Consider the following 18,758-nt stretch of genomic DNA (forward strand, 5'->3'; position numbering starts at 1 on the left):
TTTCACAACTCATTGAAGAGCGCTTATGAAACTGACATAGGGCTGAGCCACTCTAGCTGTGAATTCAGTACTTAGTCATCCACGTACTGCTTTGTGTTTAAGTTTCTTCTAGACACTGGAAATATATTAATGAATAGAAGATGATATAATTCCTGCTTCCATTTTTTTTTTTTACAGAAAATGTTTCAAACAAGTAATCTTAAGTGAAATATATGATGCTCTTGTATTAAAGTTTTCTATTAAATATAAATTATATGCATAAATGGGAACATACAATTTTTTTGATACATGCTGGGGATTGAGCTGTTGATTTCCACATCCTGGTCACATTCTCTACTCTTGATCTAGCCTTAGTCTTCACAATCTGTAATTGAAAGCTTAAAAAAGAAAAAGTTTATGTATTGTAGGCTGGACCCAGAATTTTTTAGACAGGTTTTTGTAGTATGTAACATGTTTCTATGTGAAGTTATATATTTGTGCTTTTAAACAAATGACAATACTTTAAATGTAGTTATATTAAATTGCTATAATTTTTATATATTCCTTCAAAAATGTTTACAATCATTTAACCCACATTTTATTTGTTTAGGTAATGTGAATGGTATGAAGAGGAAAGAATGGGAAAACAAATCAGTGGGAATAGAGGTAGAGAGAAAAACTCAGCACCTTAGTCTTCAGGTGCCCTTGCGGTCTCACAGTTCATCCTCTTCCTCAGAGGAGAACAGTAGCTCCAGTGCTGCACAGCCATTACTTGCCGGTGAGAAGGAAAGTCCCTCTTCTGTTGCTGATGACCACTTGGTTCAGAAAGATTTCTTACAAGGTACCAAAAGAGATGATGGCCAAGCAAGGTCAGTATTCAGTTAAACTTAAAAACTTGATTGTAACTGGATTATAATTACTTAAAATAGCAGCACAGGAAATGTCTTTCCCCATCCTCATTTTAGCTTTTTTTCCCCCCTTGAACCTGAACATATATTGATATATCAATTTTTGTTTTCAAATAAAATGAATATACTCTTTGCAGATATTAGAAAATGCAAAAATGTATTGTAATGGAAATATTTCTTATCCTACCACTCAGTGAATTTTTGTTACTATCCATATACTGTCCTACATTCTTGAACATTCTTTTTTTTTTTTTTTTTTTTTTTTTAGGGACAGTTGAACAGTCCCTTCTTTTGAATTATTCTTGCTTGAAAGCACCTTTCACGGTTTGCTTCCACTTTCCTGGCTGTACCTTCTGTGTCCATTATGATGCTCTTCACTTGGTTTTCCCTCTTTTTCTTCCTCTTCCTGTAGCCTGACATTTGTTGAGTGGTAGTGTCTTTCTGAATTCTGTTCTGATCCTTTCATGCAATTTTCCTAGCTAGTCTTAGTAGCTATTTGGCTTAATTATGAGTATAGCCAACATCTTTCAAATATAAAAACTACAGTCAAAATCCTTGTCCCTCCAGCCTACCTACTTTGATATTTCTGTTTGGATGCTTCATGGAGATCTTCAATTCAGGGTCATTAAAATGATTGTTTTAGTCACAGTTCTCTAGAGCAGTGGTTTTCAACCTTCCTAATGCTGCAACCCTTTAATACAGTTTCTCTTTATTTTCATCGTTACTTCATCACTGTGATTTTGCTACTGTTATGAGTTATAATGTGCATATTTTTGGAGGTAGAGATTTGCCGAAGGAGTTGTGACCCACACATAGAGAACTGCTGCTCTAGAACAGAGTTAATAGACTGGACATCAAAGGATGTCTCAGTCCTTCCCTTGTCCTTAATGAGACACCCTAACTGTATTTTGCTGGATGAGCTTTTAAAAGTTATGGAAAGAAAAAAGTAAGACCTTATAAATATGCAAGTATTCCCATATTTCTTTAAATTTATGTGGTGGTTATTATGTTTCATTTTTGTTGGTAGGTTTTATTTTTATTTATTTTTTTTTAGCTTTGTGGGGGATATGAACTAATGTTGTAATGTTTTGCTATTTTGAATCAATATTGTATTGTAAAACTCTAGATTTTCTTTTGTTTGTAAAAAGATCAAAATTACTAAAAAGATTTTATCAGTACTTTATGTTTAAATTATGTGAAATAGTTTTCCTCTCTTTTTTAGTATTCCTACAGAAATCTCAGGAACCAGTCCTGTGTCTCCTAACACCCAAGAGAAGTCAGTAGGACAGTCTCCTCTCAGGTCTCCTCTGAAGCGGCAAGCCTCTGTGTGTTCCACCCGACTTGGCAGTACTAAGAGTCTCACTGCTGCTTTTTATGGAGACAAACAGCCTGTTACAGTTGGAGTCCAGTTTAGTAGTGATGTCTCCCGAAGTGATGAAAATGTACTAGACTCACCAAAACAGAGAAGAAGTTTTGGTTCATTTCCCTACACACCATCAGCTGACTCAAATTCATTTCATCAGTATCGGTCAATGGATTCCAGTATGTCAATGGCTGATAGTGAAGCCTACTTCTCTGCAGCTGAAGAATTTGAGCCCATTAGCAGTGATGAAGGCCCTGGAACTTATCCTGGTAGAAAAAAGAAGAAAAAGCAAATGCAGCAGATTGACTACAGTAGGGGTTCTATATATCACAGTGTAGAAGGACCCCTTACTGTCCACGGAGAAAGCATTACAGATCCCCGAACTCTCCCATTCAAAACTCATCCTTCCCAGGCTTCCTTTGTTTCTGCATTAGGTGGAGAAGATGAAGTCATAGAACATCTGTACATTGTGGAAGGTGAGAAAACAGGAGAGACTGAGCAGATCACGTACCAACAGCCTGTGATGAGTTGCTATCAGACTTACCTTACTCAGTTTCAGGTAGTTAACTGGTCAGTTAAACATCCTACCAACAAAAGAACCTCCAAGTCCTCATTGCATCGTCCCCTTGACCTAGATACACCAACCAGTGAAGAAAGTTCCTCATCATTTGAACAGCTTTCTGTTCCAACATTTAAGGTACAAATCAAGTAATTATTTTTCATTAATATCCTTATATAGTAAAACCATTTTTTAAATTGTTTATAGAATTACTGAGTCATTTCAACTATCTTCTGAAAGATAGACTTTCAAAGTCTATCTTCTCCATGTACAAAAATTGACTCCGTGTACAATTAGGTTACATAGTTATTGTTAAATATTATAAATTTAAACAAATTAAATTGAGGGTTGTTTAAGGTTTCATTGTTTTAACATAGTAAATCACTATGTAGCCTGATCTACATTTCCAGTACTCCTAAAACTAGGATCAAATCATCTTTGAGAGTTTACATTTTCTGTGCCTTAAAAACAAGATTTTGGAGGGTAGAGAGAGAGCTTACTGGTTAAGAGTGCACAATGTTCTTCTAGAAGACTGGAGTTCTGTTTTCAGCACCTATGGTTGGCTCACAATCACCTGTAACTCAGATCTTGGGGACTCAGGTCTTTGGGCTCCTCAGGCACCTGTACTCAGACACTGATATATTACATAATTAAAACTGAAAAAAATTTTAAAATAATATTTTAGAATTATTTTCAATAAATAATTTGGTCCCTAACTATTTCTGGACATATCCATTTCAGCTCAGTTGATACTTGAATTATTATAATTTAGTGTGAATGTGGTTTTTGTAAATGACTTTGAAAAAGCCAAAAACATTTTAAAATATATTTAGTATATATTTAAAGCAGTATAAATATATAACAGCCAGTATGAAAATTCTTATGTTTAAAACAACAAACAGTGTGTATTTACCATATGTGTCTTTCTGCTTCTGGGTTACCTCACTTAAGATGATCTTTTCTAGTACCTACCATTTGTCTGCAAATTTCAGGATTTCCTTGTTTATAATTGCTGAGTAGTATGCCATTGTGTAAATGTATCACAATTTCTGTATCTATTCCTCTGTTGAGGGACATCTAAGCTGTTTCCAGATTCTGGTTATTACGAACAAAGCTGTTATGAACATAGTTGAGTAAATATCCTTGTTGTATGGTTGAACATCTTTCAAATAAATACCTAGGAGTGGTATAGCTGGATCTTGAGGACGTGGTATTCCTATTTGTCTGAGAAAGTGCCAGATTGATTTCCGAAGTGGTTGTTCAAGTTTACATTCCCATCAGCAATGGAGGAGGGTTCCCCTTTCTCCACATCCTCTCCAGTATGTGTTGTCACTTGAGTTTTTGATCTTAGCCATTCTGATAGGTGTAAGGTGAAATCTCAGGGTTGTTTTGATTTGCATTTCCCTGATGACTACGGATGTTGAACATTTCTTTTAAGAGTTTCTCTGCCATTTGATATTCCTATATTGAGAATTCTTTCTCTTTTTTGCTCTGTATCCCATTTTTAAATAGGATTACTTGTTTTGTTGCCTTTTAACTTCTTGAGTTCTTTATGTATTCTGGATATTAGCCCTCTGTCAGATATAGGATTGGTGAAGATCCTTTCCCAGTCTGTAGGATGTCATTTTGTTTTGATGACAGTGTTTTTTGCTTTTCAGTTTCATGAGGTCCCATTTATTTATTGTTGATCTTAGAGCCTGTGCTGTTGGTGTTTTGTTCAGGAAGTTGTCTCCTGTGCCAGTGAGTCAAGACTCTTCCCCACTTTTTCTTTTAACAGGTTTAGTGTATCTGGTTTTATGTTGAGGTCTGTGATCCACTTGGACTTTAGTTTTGTGCAGGGTGATAAATATGGATCTATTTGCATTTTTCTACATGTGGACAGCCAGTTTGACCAGCAGCATTTGTTGAAGATGTTGTTGTTGTTTTTTTGTTTTTTTTTTTCCATTGTATGGTTTTGGCTTCTTTGTCAAAAATCAAGTATCTGTTGGTATGTGGGTTTATTTCTGGATCTTCTATTCAATTCCATTGATCCACCATTCTGTTTCTATGCCAATACCATGCAGATTTTAGTATTGTTGCTTTATAGTACATCTTGAGATCTGGGATGGAGATACCTCCAAAAGATTTCTTTTTTTTTTTTTTTAAGATTTATTTATTATGTATAAAGTATTCTGCTTGCATGTATACCTGCCCACCAGAAGAAGGCACCATATCTCATTATAGATGGTTATAAGCCACCATGTGGTTGCTGGGAATTGAAAACAGGAACTTTGATAGAGCAGCCAGTGCACTTAACCTTTGAGGCATCTCTCTAAGCCCACAAAAGATCTTTTATTGTACAGGATTGTTTGAGCTATTCTGTTTTTTTTTTTTTTTTTTTTCCAAATGAAATTGAGAATTGTTCTTTCAAGGTCTATAAAGTATATACTCACTTATAAGTGGATATTAGCCATATAACATAGGATAAACATAATATAATCTATAGTCCAAAGAAGCTAAACATCAAGGAGGACCCTAGAGAAAAGGCTAAAACCTCATTCATAAGGGTAAATGGGATAGATACTGGAAGTTGGAGAAGACAGGGAACAGGACAGGAGACTTCCACAGGGGTCCTCTAAAAGACTCTTCCCATCAGGGTATCAAAGGAAATGCTGAGACTCAGAGCCAAACGGGGCCAAGTACAGGAAACCTTATGAACGAAGGGGGAGATAGAAAGACCTGGAGGGGACAGGAGCCCACAAGGAGACCAACAAAGCAAAAACCTGGGCCCAGGGCCTCCTGTAGAGACCGAATCTCTAGCCAAGGACCATGCATGGAGAGGCCCTAGACCCACTGCTCAGGTGAAGCCCATAGCCACTCAGTTTCCAAGTGGGTTTTTAAATAGGTTGATCAGGGGCTATGTCTGACAGAAACTCACTGTCTGGCTCTGTGATCACCTCTTCTTTTGGGGTGCAGCCTTGCCAGGCCACACAGGAAGATGATGTAGCCAGCCCTGATAGGTTAGGGGTCAAATAGAAGGGGAGGAGGTCCTCCTCATCAGTGGACTAGGGGAGGGGCATAGGGGGAGATGACAGAGGGTGGGTGGGACTGGGAGGAGACGAGGGAGTGGGCTACAGCTGGGATAAAAATGAATAAATTGTGATTTAAAAAAATGAACAGTGTTTAGAAGTGTGTGTGTGTGTGTGTGTGTGTGTGTGTGTGTGTGTGTGTATTATATTACTTTCCATCTTAATTTTAGGGGCAGGAAGTCTCACTGATCTTGGAGATTACTTTTTTGAATAGACTCATTTGCCATTGAACTTCCAGGATCTGCCTGTTTCCACTATATGCATTATTGGGCTTACAGGCACATGTTACTATGACCATCTTTATATGTGGGTGCTGATGATACTCATGTAGTCATGTTTGTGCAACAAGAACTTTACAACTGGCCCGACTTCCTCAGCCTATGACATAGTATTTTAACTGAAAGTTAAAGAATGAGGAGTCATTAAGGATGAGAGTCAGACCGAACGCCACTGAATTACAGGCAACGGCAGTGGTCATCTAGCTTTCATGTGTGTGTTTGATGTTTCGTGTGTCTTGCGGATATACTAGAAGACTGAAATAGGCTTCAGAAAGAACTCTGTAAAAAATAACTCACAGAGGAAAGCCATTTGTTGGTCATGTCCTTAGCTTTCATTTTACCCTCACAACTCAGTCACTTACTTGAATAAAACATGAGGTTACCCATTGAATATTTTCTGTTAAATATTTATATTGATTATATCAAGATATAGCAAGGTTACTTTGGGTATTCACAAGTATCACTTATCATAATAACAAGAAATAATTGAATTTTTAGACTATAAGCGACATTTTATTCTATTCTAGGTCATCAAACAGGGACTTACTGCTAATTCTTTGCTAGACAGAGGGATGCAACTTTCAGGATCAACTTCAAAGTAAGAATTTTAATTCTTTAGAAAATTTTTTCTTTTGTAGATATGGGATCATATTATGTTGCACAGCTTGACCCTCCATTCTAGGGCTAAAAGAATCATTCTGCCTCTGTCTTCCTAGCAGCTAGGACTACAGGCACCTAAAATAATTACATTTTTAAAGTTCAGAGTCATAATCCTTCTTGATTATGAGAGTGGGCTGAGTAATAACCATTTTGTACTTGTGTGTCCAAGTCATATTTCAAGAATAAATTACCCCAAATAATTAATTTTGTGTAGGAGTATATACACATGTTTGCACATTTTAGGAAAGGCCTATGTGGGAAGTAAAAAATATCAAAATATTAAAATATCAAAATATTTTTTGTAATATGATATAATTGACATCTTTGACCAGTAGGCATTTTAGTACCTCATTTGGCCCTGTGTTGAAAGTTTAGGCTTGAAATATTAATCTCTGTTTATGAAATTTGTCATTGAAATAAATGTAGTTTAAATGTTCTTCAAGGAAGCCCAACGTCTATTCTTGTATATATTCGTTTAACTACATGCTTTTCTGATTAAACTCTATAGCACACCATATACTCCACTGGACAAGAAAATTGTTGATAATACAGATGATGAAACATTAACAGAAGAATGGACCCTGGGTCAGCCTGTTGCTCAGACGAAGACCACAGCCATTGTTGAAGTAAAGGGAACTGTTGATGTTGTTCTGACTCCACTGGTGGCTGAAGCCTTAGACCGGTATTCACTTTGTCTAAAAATAAGACCTATGCTTTAAAAAGTGATTCATTTACATGACATTAAGTAAATGAACACAGAGTGTTCGTTTAAGAGATGGCTCAGAGGTTAAGAGCATTGGCTGCTCTTCCAGAGGTCATGAGTTCAATTCCCAGCAACCACATCGTGGCTCACAACCATCTAAAATGAAATCTGGTGCTCTCTTCTGGTGTGTAGGTGTACATGCAAACACACATTGTATTTTCTTTAAAATACACTCTTTAAAAAAAACTCTTTAAAAAAAAGGGTGTATTAACTAGCTGTTTTTAGTGAAAATAGAAGTAGATTTTAAAGAGGTTGTGATTTAGTTAATTATCTGATACTTTTTCAAGCTAAACATATGTAATGTTATAATAATTATAATATACTCTGTCTTTTACATTTGGACTAACAGGCATAAAATGATCAAACACTTGGGAAGTTATTATTTCATATTCTTAATAGTTAACTGAATTGTCTTCCTCTGTGGTCTGGTAAGACTCCTCCCCGAAAGACAACGTAGCCAGTCCTGATGAGACCTGATAGGCTAGAGTCAGATGGAAAGGGAGGAGGACCTCCCCCACTGGTAGACTTGGGGAGGGACATGGGAGGTGCCGAGGGAGGGAGGGTGGGATTCGGAGGGGTCAAGGGAGGGGGCTACCTATAGCTGGGATACAAAATGAATAAACTGTAATTAATAAAAATAAATTATTTAAAAAATAGTTAACTGAAGAGATAAAGGGAAAATAATAGTTACTCTCTTCAGCAAGGTGTACATAGTCTATTGAAGGAGATAAAACTACACAAGTAGAAGCCAAAATGAAACAGAATGGAGTGTAAATCATCTAGAAAATGAAGTGAAGGGCTCACTGAAAACTAGTTCTCATGAAAGCACTCCTTTGCTGGAAGGGTACACGGTGTTTTTCTGATAAACTGGTCATTCTTGGAAGGAGTCACACTTATGAAAAATATAGGAAATCATCTTTAGGAGATTCTAAAAGACTTACTGGTTTATGTGTTGTTTGTTTGATAACCCTGGGAGTCCTGCCCTTTGTTGAAGGGAAAGTATGGATTGAGGGAAGAGGTGAAGTAGAGGAGAGGGCCTGGGAGAAAAGGAGAGAGGGGAAACTGTGTTTGGGATGCAGTATCTGAGAAGATAAAAATAAACAAACAAATAAATGGGTGGGGAGAGGCCAGGTATGATTACTCATGTCTATATTCCTAGCACTTGGGAGGCTGAAGGAGAATCATGAGCTCAGTGCCAATCTGGGTAGCTACAAAGCAAGGTCATGTCTCAAAACAGACAAGTCAATTCAGGATGCATTAACAGTTTAAGTAGAATACCTGCAGTGTTAAGCTCACCCCCCCACACCCCAGACACACTACACAGTGGATACACTTTGTGACATTGAACTGTGTAAGAATTCTTTATTTTGGGGGTAGGGGATGTAAAACCATAGCAGCCAAATTAACTAAAATAGGTAAATGGGATTACAACAAATAAAGTTTTAGCAAATACATTATATAGTTCACAAGATGGGAGAAATATTTATAAACCAAACATTGACCAAGGGTGGGTCTCTAGAACATATAAAAACTCCAAAACTCTATTAGCAAATAAACAATCCAATTGAAAATAGACAGTAGACCTCAAGTAGACATTTTTCAACATGGATGTACAAATGCCAATAGGCATATGAAAAATTACTAAGCACTAGGAAAATGCCAATTAAAACTATAATGAGATATTACCTAATTCCAGTAAAAATGACAATTAGATGTTTGTACATTGTTTATGGAAATGTAAGTTAGTATAGCCCTTTATTGAGGCTCTTCATAAAGCAAAAAACAAAACAAAACTACGATTCAGCAACCCTATTAGTGGTTATATATGCAAAGAAAATGAAGTTAGTATGCTAAAGAAATATCTTCCTACCATGTGCACCAGCATTATTTATAGTAACTAAGAAATGAAAGTGATCCATGTCCACCAAAGCACAAAATTTTCTACATTTACACAATGGAATACTGTTTAGCCATAAAACAATTAAACGTGTTATTTGATATAATATGGATGGAAGTGAAGGCTAGTAGGTTAAGCCAAATAAGCCAGGCACAGACAAATTATACATGATATCTCTCATGGAATCTGAAACTGGTCTCAGAGTTTTAATGGTAGAATGGTGATTACCAGAGTCTAGGAACAGTCAGTGAGAGAGAGACGAGGCAGAGGAATGTTGATCAGTTGGTACTGAGTATAGTTAGAAGCTCTGATGTGCACCACTGATGCGCACATCAGAGTTTCACCTTAAGTAAATGGTATTTATAGCTGTCAGTATATACAATCCTAGTGTATCAGGGAAAAATAAATTTAAAAAATAAAATTTTCATATCATTATAAAGTGGAAGTCTGTAGAAAACATTGATCATTATTTGTTTGTGGTGAAAGCAAATATTCCTGCTTAATCTGAGGGTTTTAGGGTGATAATATGGCTGAAATTTCAGTACTGTTTTTTTCTATAGAATTTCTAAAGATAAAATTTACAATTTTGCATTTAGGTATTGTAGAATTGTAAATATTCAAATGGTGGTAGTTTTCACTGATTGTTTGGTAAAATAGGTCCTAGTATTAAACGAAATTTTAATTTTTTATTTTCCTTTTTCTTTAATCAGATATATTGAAGCTATGGTTCACCGTGCTAGTACCCGGCACCCAGCTGCAATTGTAGATGATCTTCACAGTAAAGTCCTTAGAGAAGCTGTCCAAAATAGCAAGACCACATTCTCAGAAAATGTAAGAAGTTTTTGATTCAATGGGTATAGCAAGTTGAGTCTTTATCATTGAAAAATTTCAAAGTATCCAATTTTATCAGTTAGCTAAATTGGAATCCATCTGATGTGTCCCAAAAACTTTTACATGCCATTGGCTTCATAATAGCACAAGTAACTGCTGTGGATTAATTAGTACTCCTTAAAAATCATAGCTTTATTTTTTCTTTTGTTTTGAAAGTAGCTTAGTTCTAAAGCCTTTTCTAACAAGCATTGTCCTTAAAGCAATAATTTTTTTAAAGATTTATTTTAAATTTGTGTGTGTGTGTGTGTGTGTGTGTGTGTGTGTGTGTGCGCGTGTGCATGTGGTTATGTGCACATGAGTACAGGTGCCTAGGGAGGCCAGTAGAGGGTGTTAGATCCTCTGGAGCTCAAGTCATGAGTAGTTGCAAGCTGCCTAACAAGGATCCTGAGAACAGAACTGCGGTACTCAGGAAGAGCACTATATGTTCTTAAATGCTCAGTGTTTCTCTGTCCTTGTGATGAACACGTTTTAGAAGTAGTATTTTAGTACTTTCAGAAGAAAGATCTATCTATCTATCTATCTATCTATCTATCTATCTATCTATCTATCTATCTAGATTTTTAACTTCTCTTTATTTCTATGTTGTTTGTTGTTCAGTGAATTGAGTAACTCCTACTGTCATCTGGCTGTGACACCACTTGGTTAACACTCAACAGTCTGGTGGTCTTTTGACAATTCTTTTTTGATTTTCAAGTTTATCTGTATCATTTTTAGATTGGGAAGCAGAATACGGGTGAAAATGAGCCTGAGTATTTCTCGTGAACCAGTTATTACTCATTCTGAGCCTTTCATGTGCTTCAGTCAGGTAGTTAGGGTAGAACAGTATGAATAAAGGAAACTTGAATTACTCCCAATCCAGTAAGGAGCCAGTTATTTAAAAACCAAGTCAGCCATCAAGACTGTAGAGTTCAGTTTTACTAAAAAAATAAAAACAAAAAACTATAAAAATATATAATTATAAAAGTATATTATTATCATCTTTGTTTCTCTGTGGGTGGATTTCATTTTAGTATCTAGTACTTTTTTCAGTCCAGCAAGCTGGTCTATCAGCTTCTGCTTGAATTTCAAGATTGTTAGAATAGTTAATGTGATAGAGATAGGGAGGGGTGGGAACAACCCAGTGAATACACATGTTGTTAGAGATGATGAAAACTTATGAAATGCCTGGAAAAGAATTCTGCTTAATGCTTTCAGTTATCCCCCAAGCAAGATGTTCGAGGAACCAAAACTGAGCATCCTGTGATAGGAACAACTAACCAAGGACAAATTCAGACAAATGTCACAACGAAGCAAGATAACGTGACAATTAAAGGTCTGCAAGCTAACGTGAGCATTCCAAAGGTAATGTGAAGCTTTTCAGAGACACTGCCCTGACAGGAGAGCATATTCAGTTTGTTTTCCCTTCCCGTTTACGTTTAGCAAAGGGAATGTTAGTGAACCAGCAGTATCAAAAATATATTTCATTCTCTTCATGATCTAATGTATATTATAATTAGTTTACCATAGCAGACTACTAGTAAATGTTTAGTAAAATGTTCCATATCTATTCAGTAAAATGTTAATCATGTTTCTTAATTAAAATGTTAATCATAAATTAAAATGTTAATCATAAAATTGCCAAGCATGTAGATAGTGTGTATCATCAAGTCCTCCCAGTTCCCCCCTATCTACTTCTTCCCTATCTACTTCTAGCACTTTTCTCTCCCAGTTTCATGTGTGTGCTCTTCCTCTAAACCCATGGAGTCAACACTTAGCTCTGTCAGTATGTGCAAGGCCTATCCAAGGGTCTACATTCCTGAAAAAAACTGAGTCTCTGCCATGGCAGCCATCAATTGACTAGAGCTCCTCAGACTGGGTTAGGACTTTGTTGAGCGCCTACTTTTGCTGGGATTTTGGCTAGCTTAAATTTTTTTTTTTTTTTTTTTTTTTTTAAATACAGGGTTTCTGTTTGTAGCCTTGGCTGTCATGCATTCACTTTGTACAACAGTCTGGCCTCGAACTCACAGAGAGCCTCCTGCCTCTGCCTCCCTGAGTGCTGGGATGACAGGTGCCACTGTACCTGGCACATGATTTTTTTTTTAAGTATAATTTTTATTGGAAAAAAATTTATACAGTATATTTTGATCATATTTTTTCTCTCCCAATTTATCCCAAGTTGCTCCTCACTTCCCTGTCTACCCAACTTTGTTTTTTTCTCTCTTTGAAATAAACAAAAAAACCAAACATACAGAAAATGGAAATCAAAATAAACAAGTGAAGACCAAAATGACAAAAAAAGAAAGAAAAAATAAAACCCCAAAAAGTCCACAAAAATACCGTTGAGTTCATTTTCTGTTGGCCAACTACTTCAGGGCATGGGGCTGTCCAAAAATGCAGTTAAAATATAATCAATGAAATTCCATTAGGGAAACCAGTTTTCCCTTTGCCGGTAGTTATCAGTTATAAATGGCTTCTTAGTTAGAGGTGGGTACCCATGTCTTCTCTTTCTCAGTGCTAGGATCCCATCTGGCTTTAACGTGTGTGGGTCTTGTTGTGCATGCTGCTACCATTTCATATGGTGAGGTCACACGTGCCTTAGTCCTGCTGTATCTGAAAGACTGTTTTCTTGGAGACAACAATCACCTCTGGCTCTTATAATCTTTCCACTTCCCTCTTTCACACAGAGCCTTGATCCTTGAGAGGAAGGGTTCATTGAAGACACCCCATTTAGGAACGAGAGGTCCACAGTCTCTTGTCTCTGCATATTGTTCAGTTGTGTGCTTCTGGGGTAATCACCATCTACTACAAGAAGAAGCTTCTGTGTGTGGGTTAGGTGAAGCTGTGACCCATAAGTATAGCAGTATGTCATTAGAGTAATTGTTTTCCTTTGGAAGCTCTGATTTAAGAGCATGGCATTACATCATCAGGAGCCGTTTTAATGCTATGTTTTCCTCATAGTCTCTTGATCTATCTAGTCTCAGGTTCTTGGCTTCTTCAACATGGTTGGGTATGGGTTCCATCTCGTAGAATGGGCTTTAAATTCAATCAGAACATGGTCGATTATTCCCATAACAATTGCAACAGTTTATCTTGCAGACGTGTCATTGTTATAGGTTGCAGGGTTTATAGCCAGGATATATTGATGATTGCCTTTCTCCAGTAGTGTGTAGAGTACCTGCCAGTATCATAAATGCTAGGGTTGGCTTGATCTTATGCAAGTCTTGTGCATGAAGTCACATCCTTTGTTAGTTGTATGTAATGCCCAGTTATATCCAGGAAAACCTAGTTTCATAGCAGTTATTCACCTTTGGCTTGTAAGATCTTTCCTCCTCTCTTCCTCATTGATATTTATAGACTTGGGGATGGGAGTGTGATAGAGATATTCTGTTTCTGAATGAGCATTCTTATTTTCTACATGTTGACAAATTATGTTTCTGTATCAGTTACCATTTACTTCAAAAAGAAACTTGTCTGCAGTTTTCTTAATAGGGTAGTTGACTGTACTCCAGTGGAAGAACACATATCCACAATATTGTGGCAGTGCAAATTGGTCTTGAAGGATTAAAAAAAGAATATACAAAATTGGGTTGTTATGGAAGGAAGAGATGGCTCTGGGAAGAGTTGGGGAAGGGAGAAGAATACAATCAAAACTCAACTAATAGAGAGAAAAAAACAGCTTCTTTAATAATTGTTTAGAAATGCACTAATGTGTGATTATAAAGATATACTTAGGAAAAATTTTAATACTGTGTCCATATAGCAGAAGAATATTAATAGATTTTCTTCAGATCCACAGTTCTTGGCCCAGTTAACAAGTCCAGGTATGAATTTTGTCTTGATTAGGCCTTAAACCTCATCAGAGACTGTTGATTACACCCATAACATTTTTGCCACTATCACACTGGTGGGCATATCTTACAGGAATTATGGCTGTTTTGAGAACTTACAAGTTTTGTCATTACCCTCAAATAGATCTGTATACTATTATTATTAAGTTTTTTATTTGTATTTGTTATTTAGGTATAAAAGCTCCTTTTTAACTTTTCAATTCTGAAATCTGTATTATTTGTATGTTAGGTTAATTTATGCTTGTTACAAGCATCGGTGGAAGAATCTCCAGCCATAGTTCCTAGTAGAAGTGTGACTCATGTTTCCCTGGTGGCTTTGTGTTTTGACAGAATTGCTACGCAAGTTCGTATGAACAGGTGAAAAGATTTTATTAATTTGAGCCATGATTGTTGGATGTGAAAAACCTTAAGTGTCCTAACTATTCATAATTATTTTCAGTAAACACTTGGGTAATGTTATTGTTTAGGTTAGACAGTGTTTCATTTTAAACAACTTAGTTAAATGTTTTCATTGGACTACATTATTTAAATGTTAACCATTGTGTATTTTTCCTGTTTTCATTAAGAGGTGTGGTTGAAGAGACTTCAAATAATGTAGACCCTAGTAAAACATCAAATTTTGATAGATATGTTCATGCCAGCAAGATGCAGCCTCAGTCATCTGGGTCTCTTAGGTCAAATGCTGGAGCAGAGAAAGGCAAAGAAATTGCTGCCAGGTTAAACATCCATCGAGTCCACGGCCAACTTAGAGGTCTTGATACTACAGGTAAGCTTGAAAAATTTTGTGTTTCTTTGGTATTTATAAGTGTGAAACTTTCCAAAGTAGAACATTTTCCTTTGAATATTTCAGCAAATTGATACTGTAAGGAAGAGCAAGGAACATCTCTGTATGTTGTACTCAAAGAATTAAACTATTCCATATTATGTTCTATGCAGTGGAAAGTAAGTTTTAGGGCCGATTTAGGAATTACTTCATCTCTTTTGGTTTTTTGGTTGTTTGTTTGGTTAGTTTGTTTTTGTCTATTTCTTGCTCATGGAACAGAAAACATGTCATATATAGCTTAAAAAATTGTGGGCATTATTAAAAAAAACTAATTGTAATATTAATCTAATCTAGACAGACATTTTTCTTTAAAGTCCCTAGTGAACAGAAAAAGAAAAACAGAAGTGTTACGTACCATTTCAGTGTATTTAAAACAAAACAAACAAAAAAACCAAAACTATATTTAGTGCCTTTCATAAGCTTTAAAGACCTCAGAATGTCAGTGTTAGATTCAATTTTAAAATTTTTGTTTGTTAATCTTGTTTGGGATGATTGTTCTACTGAAATCTATATGTTGAATATATGACTAATCCTAAATAAATAAATGATTCTATGAATCTGTTCCCTGTCTTTTGGCTTCTGAAGGTGTCATGGTTGCTGTTTATAGTCTATGTCATTGTAACTACTGTGCCTTTCTTAGGGTTTGTCTTTGTTAGGGTTTCTTTTGCTGCAATGAAACAACACGAGCAAAAATCAAGTTAGAGAAGAAAGGGTCTATTCAGCTTACTCTTTCACATCATATTTCATAATCAAAGAAAGTGAGAACAGGAACTCAAGCAAGGCAGGGACATGGAGGCAGGAGCTGATGTAGAAGCATGGATGACTGCTGCTTACTGGCTTGCTCTTCATGGTTTGCCCAGAACCCCATCATATGGAGACATTCTCTTAATTGGGGTTCCCTTCTTTAAGTTAACTTTAGCTTGTGTCAAGTTAAAAGGGAATGGGAGGAGATGAGGGAGAGAGGGTGGGATTGGAAGGGAATAAACGAAGGGGCTACAACTGGGATACAAAGTTAATAAACTGTAACTAATATACAAAAATTAATTTTAAAAAACCTTTCCAACACAATAGACCCCCTTGTCATCACAGAAACACATCACAGTTAAGGCAAATCTTTCTTTTCTCATTCATCCCCAAGGTCTAACATTGGAAATATAAATAACTTTTAAAATACCACAGTTTTTACAAATTCAAAAACATTGAAAGTTCAGTCTATAATAGCAAATATCTTTTAAAATTCAGTTTTAATTTCAGAAAAGACCCCTGGGCTCAGATGTTTTGGTTCTGTTGCTCTCCTTGTGGAGGTCCAGTCCATGCCCCAAGTCTAGCTCTCTCCCCCTTCTTCCATAAGATTCCCTGCACTGTGCCCAAAGTTTGGCTATGAGTCTCAGCATCTTCTTTAATACCCTGCTGGGTAAAGTTTTTCAGAGGCCATCTGTGGTAAGCTCCTATTTTGTTCCTTGTTTTCACCCTCTTCTGATGTCTATCCCTTTTGCCTTTCTGAATGAGGATTGAACATTTTACTCAGGGTCCTCCTTCTTGCTTAGCTTCTTTAGGTGTACAGATTTTAGTATGATTATCCTATATTATATGTCTGATATCTACTTATATGTGAGTATATACCATGGTTGTCTTTCTGCTTCTGGGATACCTCACTCAGGATGATCTTTTCTAGTTCCTACCATTTGCCTGCAAATTTCATAATTTCCTTGTTTTTATTTGTTGAGTAGTATTCCGTTTTGTAAATGTACCACAATTTCTGTATCTATACCTCAGTTGAGGTACATCTGGGTTGTTTCCAGGTTCTGGCTATTACGAATAAAGCTGCTACAAACATGGTTGAGCAAATGTCCTTGTTATATACTTAAGCATCTTTTGGATATATGCCTAGGAGTGGTATAGCTGAATCTTGAGGTAGCACTATTCCTAATTGTCTGAGAAAGCGCCAGATTGATTTCCAAAGTGGTTGTACAAGTATACATTCCCACCAGCAATGGAGGAGGGTTCCTTTTTCTCCACATCCTCTCCAGCATGTGTTGTCACTTGAGTTTTTGATCTTAGCCATTCTGATGGGTGTAAGGTGAAATCTCAGGGTTGTTTTGATTTGCATTTCTCTGATGACTAATAATGCTGAGCATTTCTTTTAAGTGTTTCTCTGCCATTTGATATTCCTATATGTGAGAATTCTCTGTTTAGCTCTGTACCATATTTTTAAAATTGGATTACTTGATTTGTTGCTGTTTAACTCCTTGAATTTTTCATATATTCTGGGTATTAGCCCTCTGTCAGACATAGGGTTGGTGAAGATCCTTTCCCAATCTGTAGACTATCATTTTGTTCTGATGACAGTGTCCTTTGCTTTACAGAAGCTTTTCAGTTTCATGAGGTTCCATTTATAGATTGTTGATCTTAGGGCTTGTGTTGTTGGTGTAAGGAATCTTATGAAAGAAGGGGGAGATAGAAAGACCTGGGGGGAACAGGATCTCCACAAGGAGAACAACAGAACCAAAATTTCTGGGCAAAGGAGTCTTTTCTGAGACTGATACTCCAATCAAGGACCATGTATGGAAATAACCTAGAACCCCTGCACAGATGTAGCCTATGGCAGCTCAGTCTTACAGTGGGTTTCCTAGTAAGGGCAATAGGCACTGTCTCTGACTTGAACTCAGTGGCTAGCTCTTTGATCACCTCCCCCTGGGGGGGCCCAGCCTGAGAAGGGCAACTAAAGGAAGACAATGCAGCCAGTCCTGATGAGACCTGATAGGCTAGGATCAGATGAAAAGGAGGAGGACCTCCTCTCTCAGTGGACTGGTGGCAGGGCAAGGGAAAAGAGGAAGGGAGAAAAAGGGAGGGAAGGACTTGGAGGGCATGAGGGAGGGAGCTACAGCTGGGATACAAAGTGAATAAATTGTAAGAAATAAATAAAATGAAAAAAATAGACACATTTTTAAATTTAAAAAATAAATAAAATTCAGAGTCTCTCAACCATGTAAAATAAAAATAACTTACTTTTTCACTTTAGTAGGAAAAATTCAGGGCACAGTCATAATCAAATCAAAACCAAACCAAACCAAACTCCAATAGTGTAAATAATTTAACATTCAATGTTTAGGGTGCACTCACATTCTTTTGGGGTCCTTCAAAGGGCTTAGGTAACAACTTCTCTGGCTCTGCCCTCTGCAACATACATACAGCTAGTTTTCTAGACTTTAGCCCCACTTCTGCTGCTGTTCTTGGTGGACATCTCATGGTACTGGCATCTCCAAAATGCTTGGGTCTTCTGCTGCAGCTGAGCTGCACTTTCACTTACAACCTCTCTTGGACTCTTTTTCTGGTTCCAAACCTCAGTTTCTCTGCATGACCCCTTCAATCTTGGGCCTTCAACTGCCACTGATGCTGAACCTTTACTAAAAGCCTCTCCTGGCCTTTCACAGTGCTCTCCATGAGTTCTTCATGCCTTCAAAAGCAGTATCACCTGGATGACTCTTACATTAGCAAGTTCAGCTGCCAGCATGAGGACATGTCATGCCAGCATGACAACCTCTGGAACACAGCTTCTATGTGCTGACTCTGAGGAAACACTTCCCAGATTTCACTTCAAGGACACTGGTCTCTTCTTAATCACTGCTAATTTCTCAGCTCTAGCTAACCAGCATCAAGTATCCCAGCAAAGCAAAGGTTTTAACTTTAGTAGTTCTAGAGTCTTGTTAATCACAGCTGACTCTTCAGCCCCAACTCACCA

The 18,758-nt window shown here is 36.8% G+C and overlaps 1 protein-coding gene across 7 annotated transcripts in view; it reads left to right on the plus strand.

Annotated features, from left to right (window-relative positions):
• Bltp1 (bridge-like lipid transfer protein family member 1) overlaps nucleotides 1-18,758 on the plus strand; it is a 210,274-nt gene that overhangs the window by 66,904 nt on the left and 124,612 nt on the right. For all 7 annotated transcript variants that reach the window (XM_055626230.1, XM_055626234.1, XM_055626233.1 and 4 more), the window contains exons 28-35: nucleotides 590-848; nucleotides 2,110-2,947; nucleotides 6,683-6,753; nucleotides 7,324-7,497; nucleotides 10,186-10,306; nucleotides 11,561-11,707; nucleotides 14,423-14,550; nucleotides 14,760-14,959. In XM_055626230.1, the coding sequence (XP_055482205.1) occupies nucleotides 590-848; nucleotides 2,110-2,947; nucleotides 6,683-6,753; nucleotides 7,324-7,497; nucleotides 10,186-10,306; nucleotides 11,561-11,707; nucleotides 14,423-14,550; nucleotides 14,760-14,959 (1,938 nt within the window). The remainder of the gene's footprint in view (nucleotides 1-589; nucleotides 849-2,109; nucleotides 2,948-6,682; nucleotides 6,754-7,323; nucleotides 7,498-10,185; nucleotides 10,307-11,560; nucleotides 11,708-14,422; nucleotides 14,551-14,759; nucleotides 14,960-18,758) is intronic.

Source organism: Psammomys obesus, unplaced genomic scaffold (genome assembly GCF_907164565.1).
Source record: "Psammomys obesus unplaced genomic scaffold, mPsaObe1.curated_primary_1811, whole genome shotgun sequence".
Classification (NCBI taxonomy): Eukaryota; Metazoa; Chordata; class Mammalia; order Rodentia; family Muridae; genus Psammomys; species Psammomys obesus.